Raw genomic sequence first — 18,580 nt, 5'->3', positions numbered from 1 at the left:
GAAAAACACGGTTTATCTTGAAATGATAGACATTTCATCTTGAAAAGATGAGAGGCTTGAAAGATTTTTTTCTGATATCAGATCAATGAAGCCTTTATTCTACATTTATTGGATATTATCTGTGGGCAGAAGAAAGTCATTTGAGGGTTTTATTAGGAACAAGCATAGTAAGTCAATAATAGAAGGTTTCATGGTTGCTACCCAAATGTAGATGTTAGTAAACAGTCAGAAACACAGTTTGAGAATCTGTGAGACTGATCAGTGATTGAAGTAGACTTGGGAGTTATCTCCAGAAAAGTTATACTTAATGCTGAAATCATATTGAGAACAGTAAAAATGGGCTAAGGACAAAATCCTTCTGAATCATCTGTTTTAGAAAGATTAGACAGAGCAAAAGGAGCCAGAAAAGGATGCCGTGAAGGAACCAGTAGAAGTAACTGCCCAGAGCCTTTAAGGTTGGGAAAAGGTTATCTGCCATGCTAACTGTTGAACAGCCTCAAGTGAAGCAAGGTCTTTGGTAGTTTTTGGCTGAGCAGTTTTTATGGAAAACGCAGACAGAAAGGCTGCCAGGTAAAATATTTTTTTAAGGGACCAGGAGCATTATCGGAAAATTTTATAGGTTCCATGAATTTCAGCAAATGTGTAGAATTAGAGCCAGGGAACAGGAGAGATGGAAGAGTGAGAAAGTATAATTGAGCAAGCCGATTCGTTGAGGAGATAGAGATAGAGAATAAGGAAGTTTTATCTTCTGTCTCCAGGAGGGAGATAAGTTTGCCGAAGAAGTTTATATGTTTTAAAGAGAAGTTGCATTGATAAGAGAATTAATGATATTATGCTGACATTGAAAATACCTTTTTCTGAGAGATATTGACAAGTGATTAAATTGTAGCACTGATTGAAATGTGTGATTCTTGAAAATGTATTCCTAATTATGTATTCTAGTGTAAATTCAGTGTTGTCAAGGATATTTATCCTGTACTTGACCTTCTTATGAAAGTATAACTTAGAGTTCCCATGCTTTTGCTTTTTTATATCTTTTATCACTTATTTTCTCTCTTAAGCTGTATGTCAGAATAGCATGAAATACATTTTGAACTATTTGCTGAAAATTGTATTCGTATGTGTTTCCTTGTCATTTAGCTTGATCCAAGGATTATTCGACCATTTATAGCAGAATGCCGTCAAACTATTGCCAAACTTGATAATCAGAATATGAAAGCCATTAAAGGACTTGAAGATCGGCTCTACGCCCTGGACCAGATGATTGCTAGCTGTGGCCGACTGGTGAATGAACAGAAAGAGCTTGCTCAGGTACCTATTTTAGACTTTTCTCAGGAAAAGGAATTTATAGTTTTTTTGTACACATGTTTTATATGCAGTATCAATTTGGTGTGCACCATATTTTCACTTTTTCCTTGAATATTTTTAATGTATTAATATTGTTTCCTTGTAATAAAACAGAAAGGCATGTTCTTAATGATTGAGTTTCCTATAGATAAACCATGAAACTGCTACTTGAAGCTGGGGGCAGAAATCAACATTTTTTGATATGTTGAAAGCAGATGATCATATCAGTTATTGTGCTAAAAATTTCAATGCTTCCTACTACCCCCCATAGGACAAAGGATAAGAAATGAAATTTTTTAAGAATAGGAGAATACGAAATCTTGAAGAATTTACTAATACTTCTAATAGTAATACCTATGTTTTAGATCTGATTTAATGCCATAATCCTAGAACTGTTGAAAAAGTGGATTTTAAACCAAAGGAAGGTGATGGAATGGCTAAGTAAGAGTGGTAAATGTGGACGTTTCTAAGCAAACCAGTGCCTCTCTTAAATTCATGATTGCCTGTCCTTCACCCACCATGGCTAGCATTGTGGCAAAACCACCCATAGCTGAATAGTTGAATGTCATAATAGATTCCGACAGCTGTTTTTCTAGTTTAATTTTCCTTGCCAATATTTTTCCTCTAATTGTGTTCTTTCATTGGAACATATAAATAATTACATCCCCCATATTAACTTTTCCTTTTTTTTTTTTAAGGCAAAACATACTTCGTTGATGTTATAGTTAAGGCTGATATAAATTAGAATGTCCTTTAGTATTTCCTTTTAGTGATAAGTTCAATTTTGTTGTTTGAAAATCTCTTAAATCACCTTGATTTCTGGAGGATATTTTTACCTGGTTCATTTAAAATTCTGGGTTGTTAGCATTTTACTTTTGGTCTTTTCTTTGCCTTCTGTTTGGTTTTTAGCAATTTTAGTATGAGGTGCCAAGATGTGGCATTCTTTGTATTTATCCTACTTTGGGCTTGTAGTGCATCTTGAATCTGTGGTTTAATGACTTACACCATTTGGGAAAAATCTGAGTCAGTTTCTCTTCAGATCTTGCTTTTCTCTCACTTGCTTTTCCTTCTCTTTCAGTGATTCCAGTTAGACGTGTTAGACCTTTCACCATATCCGTTTCATTTACACTTGTTTCCTGTATTTTCTTTCTTTTTATCTATCTGTGCTTCATTCTAGATATTTACCTTTAACCTACATTTTAACTTTTTCTCTTTTTTAGTGGCTAACTGTAGCTAACCACTTGCTCATTTCTTATTTTTGTTCATTTTTCAGCTCTACAGTTTCAGTTTGGTTCTTTTGTGTATAGTTTCATATTCTCTACCCAAATATTTAGTCTTAGCCATTCATCATCTCTTTGATCACATTAAGCACATAGCAGTTTAAAAGTCTGTATCTGTTCACTGTATTGCCTGTTCCTGTGTGTCTGTTTATATTTGGTGGTGTTTCTTTCTTTCTTTCTTTCTTTCTTTCTTTCTTTCTTTCTTTCTTTCTTTCTTTCTTTCTTTCTTTTTTTTTGAGAGGAAGTTTCGCTCTTGTAGCCCAGACTGGAGTGCAGTGGCGCTATCTCGTCTCACTGCAACGTCTGCCTCCTGGGTGCAAGCGATTCTCTTGCCTCAGTCTCCGAAATAGCTGGGATTACAGGCATGCACCACCACGCCTGGTTAATTTTGTATTTTTAGTGGAGACAGGGTTTTTCCATGTTGGTCAGGCTGGTCTCAAATTCCTAACCTCAGGCCTGCCTCGGCCTCCAAAAGTGCTGGGATTACAGGTGTGAGCCACGGCGCCCAGCCATATATTTGGTGGTGTTTCTTATAATTCTCACTCTTATGGTCTTGCCTTTTCATGTACCTGATTTTTTTTTTAATAAGAAAAATCAAAGAAATATTATGAGGCCTAGGATAACGTTTTCTTCTGCAGATAATTTATGTTTGCTTTTGGTATGTCCTTTGGGCAGTTACCATCGTAAATTACTTTAGTTCAGTTTCAGAGATTTGGATGATTGGACATTGGTATTCTAGTTCTTGGGATGGCCATTCTACTTTTAGTTTACCCTTAATCATAGGATATAGGTTTTAAGGATCTGAACGCAAACAAACTGTTCCATTGTACCTTCCCTTGGCTGGCTCTGGTCTTCAACTTTTAATTTTCTAGCTCTTCAGGGAAGTCAGGACTGCTGACTACTTATTTTTAATTTTGGACTCCTCTTCAAGAATCAGCAGAATTCTTCAGAGCAAAGCATTCCTAGTCACCTAATTTCACTCTCTTGGTTTCATTCTTCTCCTGGATCCTAGCCCTTTCACTGTGCCTGGCTTCTTCACTGCTTTCCTAGAGCCACAGGGAGCTTGTTGACATTACAGGCTACCATTACTAGAGACAGAACTCTGCATTCCTGATCTTTTGCTTCTTCTGCAGTGTAGTTGTTTTTTAACTTCCATAGAATGAATCAAACAAAATTTATTTAACCATACTTCTTTTGGTGATTATTTAGTTTGTTTCAGTTTTTCCATATTAGAAATATTCATTGAGTATCTCAATACACCCATTTTTACATGCATGTTCTAGTATTTCTTTAGGCACAATCTTCAATAATGGGATTGTTGGATTAAGGTCTTTGTTCATTTTAAATATTAATTAATAATGTTCTAATGCCTGCCATAGAAGCAAAATCAGTCAACACTTCCAGTAAGTAAGAAGAGTAATTTCTCTGTTATCAGTGTTTGCCATGTATTTACTCTGAATTGTCATTCACCACATTTTCTTTTTCATGTTTTTGTTAGAATTTATCATATATTGTCTAGATAGTTCTTTGTCTATTATAGATCATACAGATATTGTCTCTGTTGATAATTTATCTGGATCGAAAAACAGAAGCTTTAAATTTTGATGCAGTCAAATTCATTCGTATATTTATTCATATTAAATTTTATGAACCCATCATTCTATAAAATCGTCTAGATTTCTTTATAACTGTTTCTCAGATTGAATAAATGAGGGCTTTCAATTCTCTTACCTTAGACACTCGATTTTTCTCTCTCTACTTTTTCTTTGCTCCCCTTAATCTCTTCAGTATTTTAAAATATTGCTATTAGTCCTCCTGCTTTATATCACTTGAACAGTCAATCAGGCAGGTACATTGGATGGTTTTATATTTGTTAGTAATATAAAAAGATATTTATTGCTGATATTGCCCTCAAGTCTACTTGGTTTCAGCAAATGGAGTTTTGTCATACAAGGAAAAGTCTTTTTCTGGGAGTATGGTTGGGGTGATAATACTATTTTCTCAAAATGGAAGAATGCTTTATTTGCGATTTGAGCTTTTCTTGTTTGCTTTCCAAATCTGACCATTTAACCTCCCTGAATCCAAACTGAAGTAAAATTCAGTGAAAATTTCTTATGCTGTTCCTATGGATATTACAAAATTAGTTTTTGTTGTCTTGTGCTCATAGAGCATCCTCTTTCAACATCTTCATTCCCCCTAATTTATTTGTAGTATTTTGCTATTGTTTTAAACTATGGTAGCTCATGGAATATAAAGAACACCAAATGAATACTATAGGTAATATTGTTACTTTTAGAAAATATCTTTTCTTTCTTTGATACCTGAGTGGTATAGTCCTTTTAAACATTTCGAGACAATTAAATATTTAATTATTTAAGTTCTCCAATGGATATTTTTTGGTACTCCTAAGTATTCATAAGAAGTCATCTACATTGTCTGGTTGTATATTGGGAGCAAAATTTAAGACAGAAATGTAGACCCCAAGGTAGACAGTTTTCAATTGAATGTGCCTGAGTGAATCTGAACGTGATAGGATTCAGTTTAATAAGATTATTTTCAGTGAGCTCATTAGAGAAAAGGGATACCCAGTTGAAGCTAGGAGGTATATGGTGAGTGAGACAACTTTTCACACCTATATTGTCATGTATTTGGATGCCGCCAAGGGATGTACAGAGTCAAGGTTTTAGCAGAAGCATCACTTCCTCAGCCAAACTTTTCTGATCTTGAAGTCTTGGTCACATCATCAGGTTCATTTTCTCTTAGTATGCTGTACTTATCCTGTACCACAGTTGTAATTATTAATTACATGCTGTTTAATACAGTCTCTTCCCAGAATATAAGCTCCAAGGAGGCAGGACACCATCTTCCATTGCTTTATCTACAAGGCCTTACCACACATTCCTGATACATACATAGTAGGAACACATCAATACTTAATAAAATGAGAATTTGGATTTGTGTTTTTTTGAATTTGAGAAATGTCACAATTCTATCTAGTCTTTGGCTGGTCTGGAATTTTTATTTACAGATGTCTCATCAGTTACTTTCGTTGCTGCTAATGGTATTTCCCTGTTGCAGATAGTTTGTCAGTACTTCCTTTAGAATGTGTTTGGTGAAAAGTAGATAAATTCAGATTATCCAATTTTAGGAGTTGATTTTACATCTTGCTAAACACATTTACAACGTAGTATAATACATTCTAGCTACATAGCAATTAAAACTTAAAACCACTCCCAATTAAAAGGGAAAAGAAATTGTGGAAAGGGATTTATTATTTATTGCCTGAACATCTCATAAGATAGAGACCATTTCAAATGCCTTTGAAGGGGTAATTTCTTAAAACCACAACATTTATGAGGATTGTTGTAGACCCTTCTACATGGTTTTGGCAAAAAAAAAAACCTCACTCACCAAACCTATGAAGCTGTGTAACACTGGAGCCCTGAATATTCATTCTCTAGCCATTCGTATCCTTGAGGGTTATCAGCAAAATTAGGAAATATCAGGGAGTTTTCTTCCTGAACCAAATTTGGCTGAATGCATCTGGAACAGGATTGTGAGTACTATAGTGCTATCATGTAGCTCATGTAGCTGTCAAACCTTATTTGCATGTAAAAATATTAGTAATAAATTAGTACTAGATGATTTATGAGGATTTTTTCTATTTAGTCTGAATTATATTGAGTATGGTTGAGCAAATATGAAATTCAATTTATTGAAAAACTATTTTTTCCTTCTTTTAGCAATACAGTACTTACATGCTTTTGGTGTCAGGAAATCCTTTACTAATGGTCTAGAATTTAAATTTGGGATTGATTCTATATTTTTCATGGATTCAATAAAAAGTAATTGAAAACCAGACTTTGCGAAAGGAGTTAAAAGTAGCAAATTGTTTTTTAATAGATTACATTATAGAAAAATTACAGTTGCAGTTAACCAAAGAGTATATTGAAAGGGAAAAAAAAAGGCATACAGTTACTATGAAAATTGTCTTCCTTTCAGATATTGAACCAGTTTGACTTCAGTATATATCATTCAAATCTAAATGTCATGATATTTAGGAAAACATGAAACAGAGAACTACCAGAAAATTGGAAGACACACTTGTCCTTTAGCTGGTCATAAAGTTAAGTTCCTAGAAGGATAATGATTTATTTACAGTATCAATACAGCAATCAGATGGATGTACAAAACCTACAACATTATTACATATAAGCCACTTGGTATATAGCATAGGAAAAAACTTTGTGGTAGCAATAAAGTATGTAGTAATAACCTTATTAAGTTATCTTTGGACCACATATAAAGAAAACTAAATATACTTGAGAGATAAATGAAGGAAGATTATGGCAGATCTATCTAAATTAATTAGTAACTTAATCCCTACTTGACAGATACACCGTTCACCTACAAAAACAAATGAGTAAGGACAGTTAAGAAAAACAGAAAAAATGTTTTTCTACCAAATAATAAAGTATAAACTCTGTGTAAAATCACACAATTCAGTCATTGTCCTAGCAATGGGAGCACAGATCAGTGGAACAAAATATAGTCCAGAGATAACTGGAGAGGGCAGTGACTTTTCGATAAATATTTTAAGGGCATTTTATTATTTTTATATTTGGGAAAGTGTCTAATATACTACTGTATAATGTTTGCTAGATTAAATCCCTTATTGTTTTTCAGTGACCTTGTTTTGTTTGTGCTGTGACTGACCGATAGTGTTATAGGATTCTAGACACATAGCTTCTAGTTCTCATTGACTATTAAGTATGTCCTTGGCTAAGGGGCTTTATCTTTCTAGCCTTTGTTTTCTTCTAGTTTGAAAAATTAAAGATGAGCATAGGATTCTTAAAAATTCTAGGTCTTGTGCCATTTATGCATCTACTACATTCGAGAAAAATAGAGGATTTAAAAATATTGTTAGAAGGCACAAAACGGGTTGTGTTTAACATAAAGATTTTCCACTTAACTGAATGTCCATACCTTTCATGAAACAAAATTAATGTCCTTTGAAACATTTTTTTTCTCAAAGGGATTTTTAGCTAATCAGAAGAGAGCTGAAAACTTAAAGGATGCATCTGTATTACCTGATTTATGCCTGAGTCATGCAAATCAGTTGATGATTATGTTGCAAAATCATAGAAAACTGTTAGATATTAAGCAGAAGTGTACCACTGCCAAACAAGAACTAGCAAATAACCTACATGTCAGACTGAAGTAAGTGATTCATTTATATCTGTTTTAAGATGTTTAGAATTGGTATTTATATTTATTTCTCCCAAATGATGGAGTGATTTTTCCCTACCATTTTATCGAAATACCTTATTGATGAACTTTGGAATTAGACTATTTTTGTAGAGCTTATATATCTTGATTTCTTTGGCTTAACTAAGTTAGTAAACTTACTAAGTAAGTAACTAAGTTAGTACTAGTTTTGTGAATGTTGAAAATAATGGATTTTATTCTCTAGGTGGTGTTGCTTTGTAATGCTTCATGCCGATCAAGATGGAGAGAAGTTACAAGCTTTGCTCCGCCTCGTAATAGAGCTGTTAGAAAGAGTCAAAATTGTTGAAGCTCTTAGTACAGTTCCTCAGATGTACTGCTTAGCTGTTGTTGAGGTTGTAAGAAGAAAAATGTTCATAAAACACTACAGGGAGGTATGCAAGTTGAATTCTATTTTAACTGTATATGAACTTTAACGAATTGGTGTATGTTTATGTTTAACATAAGCTTTCCTCTTCTAGTGGGCTGGTGCTTTAGTCAAAGATGGAAAGAGATTATATGAAGCAGAAAAATCAAAAAGGGAATCCTTTGGGAAATTATTTAGTAAGTGTTCATTAATAATTTTAATTACTTTTGTAAAGGATGAAAGTTTTTATAAGCTTGGATTTTCTGTAGCATACTTCATGTATATGCTGTTAATTGCCATTGATATCTAGGAAATATTCCTTTTAAAGTGTATAGAATTGAATCCATTGTTAAATTTTAAACTTGAAGTACTGTCAACTTTTAATTTACCTTTTCAAAACCAGAGATAATTTTTTGCCTTAAATAAAGCTCTAAAATAACCATATTGTTAATTTCTTTATACAGGGAAGTCTTTTTTAAGAAATCGTCTGTTTAGGGGACTGGACTCCTGGCCCCCTTCCTTTTGTGTATGTATTTATTTTCTAACCATGACTAAATTCCATATGTTTTAAAACCTTTTTTCCAGAAGTAGAGACATTTATCAGAAACTTGCAGAAATTGTTGTGGTTTAAAAAAAATCAAAATAAAAGTGTTTTTGGCTTTAAAAGCCAGTTAGCATAAAGCTTTAAGATTGATATTTGTATTCATAATTTTTTATAAAGAATCTTCATAACACAGGAAGATACCTTATACTGCACTGTTAGGATTGGTAGAAATAGATTCACTTGTTTTTTTTGTTTTCTTGTCTCTTCCTTTTTTTCTTTCCACCCTTCCCTCTTCTTTCTTCCACCGCTCTTCTCCCTCCCTCCTCCTTTACAGCCTCCACCTCCTCCTTGCCCTTCTATATTTCTTTTCACACCACCCCCCTTTATATTTTGACAAATCAGAATTATAAAGCCTCAGTTAGACTTCACTGGAATTAAACGTTAGTTTGATATGTTTCTAAACCATTGTTATCTGGGTTCATTAATTTTATTACATGAGAAGAAACGTTTCCATGATCAAAGCAATATGGGGTTTTTTACCCCCATCAGATGTACTCTTAGCTGTGTTGTTGTTGTTTTGGAGACAAGAGTCGCTCTGTTGTCCAGGCTGGAGTGCAGTGGCACAATCTCATCTCACTGCAACCTCAGCCTCCCGGGTTCAAGCTGTTCTTGTGCCTCAGCCTCCCAAGTAGTGGGACTAGAGGTGCCTGCCACCACATCCAGCTAAGTTTTTGTATTTTAGTAGAGATGGGGTTTCACCGTGTTGGCCAGCTGGTCTCAAACTCCTGGCCCCAAGTGTTCTGCCCACCTTGGCCTCCCAAATTGTTCAGGTTACAGGCGTGAGCCACCACGCCCAGCCGTGCTTAGCTGTTAAACATGTTTCTATACTGCAGGATTTCTTAGTGTTTTAAATGTATGCATTTTTTAATACATAAGAATTGGTGACATAGCGATTCCCATACTTATTTATCTGAGAACTCTTTTTTATGAAGAGCATCTTGGCATCTCCACATCTGCTTGAGTAATGATTTAAAACAATTGAAGTTTTTTTTTAATGCAACTCTTGGCAATTTTATAAATAATGAATTGGTAGGATTTACCGGTTAATATTTTTTACAGAAGCTAAAATTGACCAAAACTTTGTCTTCTGGAAAATGTAATGGAAAAGTCAAGGCAGCAGCAAATAAGAAAGTGTTACATGGAAAAAAAATACATGTGTGCATTTTAGTATATTAGTGGCTTTAACATGGTAAATATTATATATATACACACACACTTACATATGTGTTTACCATATGTATATGTACATTCATACACATACAGGATAGGAATATTGTAATTCCCATAAAATGATGCTAAAAGCAGAGAAGGGGAAGAACAAGTGCATCCCTTGATCACTAGCAGTTCACGTCGCAGTTTACTAAAGGCTCAGAAAAATAATATGCCATATCTTTATTGAATGGTCTTTTTTTGTTTCTTAATCATTTAAAGCACTTTAGTTTGGTATAGTAAATTTAATTATAGTAAGAAATCATATAAATTTGCTGTCTGTTTTTGGTTGAAAAAAAATGTTTTAAGTAATTTATTTTTTTGGTACAGACTCAGAAGCCTCGAAAGTTTGACTGTGAACTTCCAGATATTTCATTAAAAGATTTACAGTTTCTGCAATCATTTTGTCCTTCGGAAGTTCAGCCATTCCTCAGGTAAATGTCATTAGTATTTTCAATTAATTTATAACCTTAAAATGTTTTTATTATTCTGGAGTTGTGCCAGGTAGTACCAGTAATCTTAAGAGGTGCCAAGATAAGAAATATTTAAGATAGACTGGCTTTCCTGTGACTGCTTGGAGAAATTTCTGGGGAATAAAAAATGATGGAAAATGAAGGTAAAGGAAGACATGCCTTACATGTAATTATTTTTTTCTAGTAGTTACTTTTTGCATGCTGTTGGGAAATTTCTGACTTTTTACTTTTTTTTTTTTTTTTTCTTGAGACGGAGTCTCGCTCTCTCGCCCAGGCTGGAGTGCAGTGGTGTGATACTGGCTCACTGCAACCTTCACCTCCCATGTTCCAGCAGTTCTCCTGCCTCAGCCTCCTGAGTAGCTGGGATTACAGGAGCCCACCACCACGCCCTGCTAATTTTTGTATTTTTAGTAGAGATGTGGTTTCACCATGTTGGCCAGGCTGGTCTCGAACTCCTGACCTCATGATCCACCCACCTAGGCCTCCCAAAGTGCTTGGATTATAGGTGTGATCCACCACGCCCGGCCCTAAGTTTTTACTTTACTGATTATGACACAAACTTCTTAAAATACTTCTGGTATTAATTTAAAAAGGAACGATAAGGCTCTTGTTATTTTTGACATATTAAAATGTTTGGTAGCAGTTATCTACTAGTTCATTAAAAAATCAGAAGTCTAATTGCATTGCATTCTGTTTCAGGGTTCCCTTACTTTGTGACTTTGAACCTCTACACCAGCATGTACTTGCTCTACATAATTTGGTAAAAGCAGCACAAAGTTTGGATGAAATGTCACAGACCATTACAGATCTACTGAGTGAACAAAAGGCAAATTCAATTCTTTCAAACAGTTTTCTTCATTAGTGTAAAATGTTTGTGTTCCTGCAGCTCTTTAAGCCTTTCTTTCTGTTTTCCAGGCATCTGTGAGTCAGACATCCCCACAGTCTGCTTCTTCACCAAGGATTGAAAGTACAGCAGGAATTACAACTACTACCTCACCGAGAACTCCTCCACCACTGACTGTTCAGGATCCGTTATGTCCTGCAGTTTGTCCCTTAGAAGAATTATCTCCAGATAGCATTGATGCACATACGTTTGATTTTGAAACTATTCCCCATCCAAACATAGAACAGACTATTCACCAAGTTTCTTTAGACTTGGATTCATTAGCAGAAAGTCCTGAATCAGATTTTATGTCTGCTGTGAATGAGTTTGTAATAGAAGAAAATTTGTCGTCTCCTAATCCTATAAGTGATCCACAAAGCCCAGAAATGATGGTGGAATCACTTTATTCATCAGTTATCAATGCGATAGACAGTAGACGAATGCAGGATACAAATGTATGTGGTAAGGAGGATTTTGGAGATCATACTTCTCTGAATGTCCAGTTGGAAAGATGTAGAGTTGTTGCCCAAGACTCTCACTTCAGTATACAAACCATTAAGGAAGACCTTTGCCACTTTAGAACATTTGTACAAAAAGAACAGTGTGACTTCTCAAATTCATTAAAATGTACAGCAGTAGAAATAAGAAACATTATTGAAAAAGTAAAATGTTCTCTGGAAATAACACTAAAAGAAAAACATCAAAAAGAACTACTGTCTTTAAAAAATGAATATGAAGGTAAACTTGACGGACTAATAAAGGAAACTGAAGAGAATGAAAACAAAATTAAAAAATTGAAGGGAGAGTTAGTATGCCTTGAGGAGGTTTTACAAAATAAAGATAATGAATTTGCTTTGGTTAAACATGAAAAAGAAGCTGTAATCTGCCTGCAGAATGAAAAGGATCAGAAGTTGTTAGAGATGGAAAATATAATGCACTCTCAAAATTGTGAAATTAAAGAACTGAAGCAGTCACGAGAAATAGTGTTAGAAGACTTAAAAAAGCTCCATGTTGAAAATGATGAGAAGTTACAGTTATTGAGGGCAGAACTTCAGTCCTTGGAGCAAAGTCATCTAAAGGAATTAGAGGACACACTTCAGGTTAGGCACATACAAGAGTTTGAGAAGGTTATGACAGACCACAGAGTTTCTTTGGAGGAATTAAAAAAGGAAAACCAACAAATAATTAATCAAATACAAGAATCTCATGCTGCAATTATCCAGGAAAAAGAAAAACAGTTACAGGAATTAAAACTCAAGGTTTCTGATTTGTCAGACATGAGATGCAAGTTAGAGGTTGAACTTGCATTGAAGGAAGCAGAAACTGATGAAATAAAAATTTTGCTGGAAGAAAGCAGAGCCCAGCAGAAGGAGACCTTGAAATCTCTTCTTGAACAAGAGACAGAAAATTTGAGAACAGAAATTAGTAAACTCAACCAAAAGATTCAGGATAATAATGAAAATTATCAGGTGGGCTTAGCAGAGCTAAGAACTTTAATGACAATTGAAAAAGATCAGTGTATTTCCGAGTTAATTAGTAGACATGAAGAAGAATCTAATATACTTAAAGCTGAATTAAACAAAGTAAAATCTTTGCATAACCAAGCATTTGAAATAGAAAAAAACCTAAAAGAACAAATAATTGAACTGCAGAGTAAATTGGATTCGGAATTGAGTGCTCTTGAAAGACAAAAAGATGAAAAAATTACCCAACAAGAAGAGAAATATGAAGCTATTATCCAGAACCTTGAGAAAGACAAACAAAAATTGGTCAGCAGCCAGGAGCAAGACAGAGAACAGTTAATTCAGAAGCTTAATTGTGAAAAAGATGAAGCTGTTCAGACTGCCCTAAAAGAATTTAAATTGGAGAGAGAAGTTGTTGAGAAAGAGTTATTAGAAAAAGTTAAACATCTTGAGAATCAAATAGCAAAAAGGTAAGAATTAAGTTTAGTCTGTAATTATAAAATTAAAATATCAGTGATTCGTGTGTGTGTAATCACAGTGCCTTGATTTACTCATTTACCTTGGGTAAATGTAGCAACTAGGGTATTTTCGTGAAGTAAAAACTTACTTTTTAGTCAGTGTTTCTTGCAAACAGAAATAACAGACTAAATCCATGAGTGGCTTTTAAAAAATGAATCAGCAGTTTGGATTTTCAGAGAAATTTTTTGTTGAAAGTTTGAAATGTTTTAAAGAGCTCTTTGTTTTTCCTTTTTTAATTCATAAGTTTCTCTCTTGATTTATTTGCAGTTTTTTTCTAAACTCTTCAGTAGAAAATTACTTATATTCTCTTTAAATTTAGTATATATATTAAAGACTAAAATTTTGTTCTGTATATTGTTTACTAAAGGCTAAATCATAGATAGGAACATGTAGAGTGTTCCTTACTGTTATTTTCTTAATACAGTTTCAGTTATTTCCTCTGTGCTTGAAAGATGTTTTTAAACTGCAGGTTTGATACTGTGGTTGTGGATTGGTGGTGTTTTTACATTTTTATTATTGTTACTGTCTGATATTACTGCCTTTTGATCACAGAAGATGGTTTTTAGTATTTTTACTTTTAATCTGGGTTTAATTGGGTTTTGTGACCCAGTAAACAGTTTCTAGAACATAATTAATATGTCAATTCATTCTATCATGAATTCTCCAAGTGAATACATATATATTTCAACCTGTGTCTTGCCTTATCACTTTTATACAATCTCTTGTGATTGTCTGCTATATAATACTCATATATTGGTATACTGTTAAACCTCCCATTTTGGCTTAAAATTAGAAGCTCTTTAGGTATTCTGGGGGAGAGGGGTTAGAGGGTTTAATAGAGGAATTAGGGTTTGCATGTATGTTTAAAAGCTGGATGAGAGAAGGTTAACAGAGTCACTGCCAAAGGCCAGGAGAGCTTGTCAAAGAGAATCAGAGATGGACAGTACTTAAAGCAGTAAAAACAGATTATATTCAGACACTATTGCAGTATGGAAAATAGACCTCATTATAGAACTAGGCTCAATTCTGAATACAGCATGAACAAGTTGAGATTTATAGCTAAGGAGGGTAGGGGTCAGTGGATGGAAAATTACTAAGAGGAAACATAAGGAATAAGGGGAATTTTGGTTAAATTGATCTAACAGGATTCTTACTGAAGGCAGGCCAGGGCAATAAAATACCAAGGGTGGGGACGATAATTTGTTCAGATATTGATGGAGAGATACTCTCTAAACTGAGTTAGCAAGACTCTTGATACAGCTGGACAGCGTAGGCCCAAGAAGAATAGATGTCAAGGTCGAAGCCTAGAGGAGCCTGATTGAAGTTTAGTTCAGGAGAGCCCTTTTCAAGCTCCAAGTGAAATAAGAGGAAAACAGAGGCTGAAGCACCCATGAAAGCTGATGGTTCTCCATGGCTCACTGGGAAGCTGCTACAAGATTCAAGAATCTCTTCAAAGCACCAGTCTGACTCAATCTGCATCACAAAATGGATAGTTCTCAGTTACTTGCCAGGAAGCTACTGTGAAACTGCATCTGGCTACAGCCATCTCTGGAGAATAAGCCTGTGCTGCTTTTCTGCCTTCCAAAACCTTGCACATCTTCTTTTCATTGGCAAACTGGAAGCTATACCTGGGATTTTGGGAAATGTTGGATCTCTGTATTGCAGTGCATATGAGATCATAAAAGAGGGGCAAGGGCAAAGCCTATGGAATACTAGACAGTCCAGCACTTTATACCCCATTTGAAACTCAGCAGTTGGACAGATAAATGTCTTTTGCCCATATTGAGCTTCCAAATAAAGACACTTAAAATAGGAAACAGCAGTTGGATTGAAGACACCACCTGAAGAAATTCATTAAAATCCATTGTTTGTCTCCATGTCTTCTGGACAGGACACATACTTAATGTTGAATAAGAACGTGGTAGAAACCTCCCTCCCCTGTGTCGTGAAGTGAGAGTTTTAGGAATTTTACTTGGCCTTTTCTACCATAATAGTCCTTGTTCCACGAGTAAGGGAAGCAACATGGGGATTCTGCCAGTTTCTTCTGTCTATTCCAGTAACGATTCTGGATCTAAGGATGTACAGGGTGAGTATCCCAAATCCAACATGCTCCAAAATCTGAAACTTTTTGAGCCCTGACATGATGCTTAAAGGAAATGCTCATTGGATCATTTTGGATTTTGGATTTTCACATTTGAGATATTCAGCTGGTAAATATAATGCAAATATTCCAGAATCTGAAATTCAGACCACTTCTGCTGCCAAGCATTTCTGATAAGGGTTATTCAGCTTGTTCCTGTCTCGATGAGGGAACCATTGGGCCCAAACTCTGTCACATGAGCACCAATAATCTCCTCCTCCTAGTGGACCACAGTCACTTCAGTCTTCTCAGAGCCAGTGTTTGGGTGAAGGTTAGAATTCTCTTGGTAAGTTAAGCCTCTGAATACTAGATTTAGAGTTTTCTGTTTTGTCTTGTTTTTACAGTTTTAGTAGGTCTTTAACCGGTTCATTCTATTAGGGCCTACGGACAACCACTACCACAGATTTCTCTGGGTCAAAACCTTCTAATTACTGCTCTGGCTCTGTTGCTTGTGATAGAGCCACATTATGTTTCTGGTGGTGAAGTGCCACTAACTGGCCTCTGCCACTCCAGAAGCCTGTCATTCCCATTAAATTCATTGAATTTCAGTGTTCTCATCTCGCTCTGCTGTTTCCTGCAGAGCACCACTACAGAGCCTTTTAAGCTTGTATTTTGCAAAGCCTTGGTAAAGAACATATTCTCTGGGCCCTCTGAGGGTATAAGTAATAAATCCCTTCCAGTATACCTGCCTTTGGATGCCTTCCTTGTAGATCAGGAGTCAGCAAACTTGTTTTTTTGTTTTTTTTGTTTGTTTGTTTTTTGAGACGGAGTTTCGCTCTTGTTACCCAGGCTGGAGTGCAGTGGCGTGATCTCTCTTCACCACAACCTCTGCCTCCCAAGTTCAAGCAATTCTCCTGCCTCAGCCTCCTGAGTAGCTGGGATTATAGGCATGTACCACCACGCCTGGCTAATTTTGTATTTTTAGTAGAGACAGGGTTTCTCCATGTTGGTCAGGCTGGTCTCGAACTCCTGACCTCAGGTGATCCACCTGCCTCAGCCTCCCAAAGTGCTGGGATTATAGGCATGAGCCACCACGCCTTTAAAAAACACCACAAACTTGTTTTTTAAAGGTCCAGATAGTAAAAATTTTAGCATTTGCAGGTCACACACAGACTTATTCATATAATCTGTGTGCATGCGTGTTTACCATCTTTTAAATATGTGAAAAACAAGAACAGTGGCTCTCTAACTTCTGTCACAGTATCTTTTTACGCTCTCAAAAATTGACTCCAGACTGATTTTGTTTATAGGGATTATGTCAGTATTTCTGTACTAAAAATTAATGCCAAGAAATTGAAACTTAGTCATTTTCAAATAACCTCATTACATGGTGGCATACATAAGACTTTTTTTTTTTTTTTGAGACAGAGTCTTGCTCTGATGCCCAGGCTGGAGTGCAGTGGCGCAATCACGGCTCACTGCAACCTCCCGAGTTCAAGTGATTCTCCTGCCTCAGCCTCCCGAGTAGCTGGGACTACAGGTGCGTGACACCACGCCCAGCTAATTTGTTGTATTTTTAGTAGAGATGGGGTTTCGCCATGTTAGCCAGGATGGTCTCGATCTCCTGACCTTGTGATCTGCCCACCTCGGCCTCCCAAAGTGCTGGGATTACAGGCGTGAGCCACCATGCTTGGCCATACATAAGATTTTTTAATAAAAACTTTCTGAAATGAAAACTAGTTAGAAGAGTACCATTGTTCTATGTATTTGCAAATCTCTTAAGTTTTGATTGAAGTATATGAAAAAAATCCAACCTTATGCTGAATGCAATTGGAAAAGGAAAGGAATATTTAAATAGCCTTTTCAGATGATTGTCGATATTCTTGTTACTAAATCAAAATTCAGCAAGTGGTAATTTCTGAACATTAGTTTTTATCGTGGAATATGCAGCTATCAGTGGATTTTCTCATAATCTTAACATTTATTGGTACATCTCTTGTACTTTTTTACTCATGCATGATTTTATAGCGTCATGAGTTGGTCATTTGGAAAACACGAGTTCACGGAGTTAATGCAGATCTTCCAAATGTTAACATATTTTAGAGCTAGTAGTTTTTACTATTCAAGAATATTCTAAGAAAAAACAGCCTCCCCTTTTTCCTCCCCACTTTGAGTGCTTTGTGGTGAAAGATAAAACGACTACAAGTAAAGTTTGGTGCTAATGGCTTTAATTTGTGTTCAGGTACCAGCAGTTTGATCATCAGTGCCAATATCAACAAGGTGAAAAAAGCAACACTTGGTGTTACTATGAAAACAGTTCTGACTTCACTTGTTCTCTGAATGTGTTTGGTTAACCCCAGGCTTCTATGGATCACTCTTTGGGAATCATTAGCCTAAAGAAATGGTTGGCAAACTTTTATAAAGGCCCAGATAGTAAATAGTTTAAGTTTTGTGGGCCAAATGGCCTCTATCCAAACTACCCAACGGTACCATTTTAGCAAGACAGCAGTGAGACTATATAAATGAATGGTTTTGGCTGTGTTCCGCAAAAAAGCGGATTGGATTTACCTGCCCTTGGTCTAGAGTATCTCATTTTGCCATCTCATTTTCATTTAATGTTGGTTATTCTTAAGTCTACTTTCCAGGCAGTCAACTTGGCAAAGTGTTAATAGCCAATATTGAGTCTGGAATCTGTGGTCATTGCACCCGTATAAATAATTTTGGCCTCACTCCACATTGTCCCTCCTCTTGTAACTGTCATTAGATCTATTCCCATACGTATTTTCCATTTTTCTGCCAAAATATATTAAAGATTCTGTAATTGCTTTGCAATTCCTTCTTTGTTAGATTTTTAACTCTCCAGAGATCTGGCAATTTGAGTGTAGCAATGAGTATGGAAGTAATTAAATGGTGGGAGAGGTTGTTGAAAAGGATCATCTCATTGAGAAGAGGACTACCTCAAGTGAAGGGACACTGATTTCCTCAGACAAGGTAGAAAAAGGCTGTTGCTTCCAGGAAGGAAGGTTTGGTGGGATTTGGAGGCACAGCTGGGACATGTCTCAAAGCCTTGCCTTCCTTAGTCACTGGTTT

General features: G+C 35.6%; 1 protein-coding gene across 10 annotated transcripts in view; it reads left to right on the top strand.

Annotated features, from left to right (window-relative positions):
• Positions 1-18,580, top strand: part of RB1CC1 (RB1 inducible coiled-coil 1) — a 92,085-nt gene that overhangs the window by 45,037 nt on the left and 28,468 nt on the right. For 9 of the 10 annotated variants that reach the window (XR_010159552.1, XR_010159551.1, XM_009455384.5 and 6 more), the window contains 8 exons: positions 1,141-1,311; positions 7,663-7,847; positions 8,101-8,287; positions 8,375-8,456; positions 8,724-8,785; positions 10,403-10,506; positions 11,245-11,371; positions 11,461-13,361. Coding sequence is in view for 8 of the 10 variants with exons in the window: in XM_009455384.5 (XP_009453659.1) it covers positions 1,141-1,311; positions 7,663-7,847; positions 8,101-8,287; positions 8,375-8,456; positions 8,724-8,785; positions 10,403-10,506; positions 11,245-11,371; positions 11,461-13,361 (2,819 nt within the window). In the remaining 2 variants the exon portion in view is untranslated. Of the gene's footprint in view, positions 1-1,140; positions 1,312-7,662; positions 7,848-8,100; positions 8,288-8,374; positions 8,457-8,723; positions 8,786-10,402; positions 10,507-11,244; positions 11,372-11,460; positions 13,362-15,301; positions 15,411-18,580 lie in introns of those variants that run through there. The other variant, XM_063817099.1, reaches the window with a different exon arrangement.

The sequence above is a fragment of the Pan troglodytes genome, chromosome 7 (genome assembly GCF_028858775.2).
Source record: "Pan troglodytes isolate AG18354 chromosome 7, NHGRI_mPanTro3-v2.0_pri, whole genome shotgun sequence".
Taxonomy (NCBI): Eukaryota; Metazoa; Chordata; class Mammalia; order Primates; family Hominidae; genus Pan; species Pan troglodytes.
Note: the sequence above shows the minus strand (reverse complement) of the source record. Positions and strands in the feature narration are given on the sequence as shown.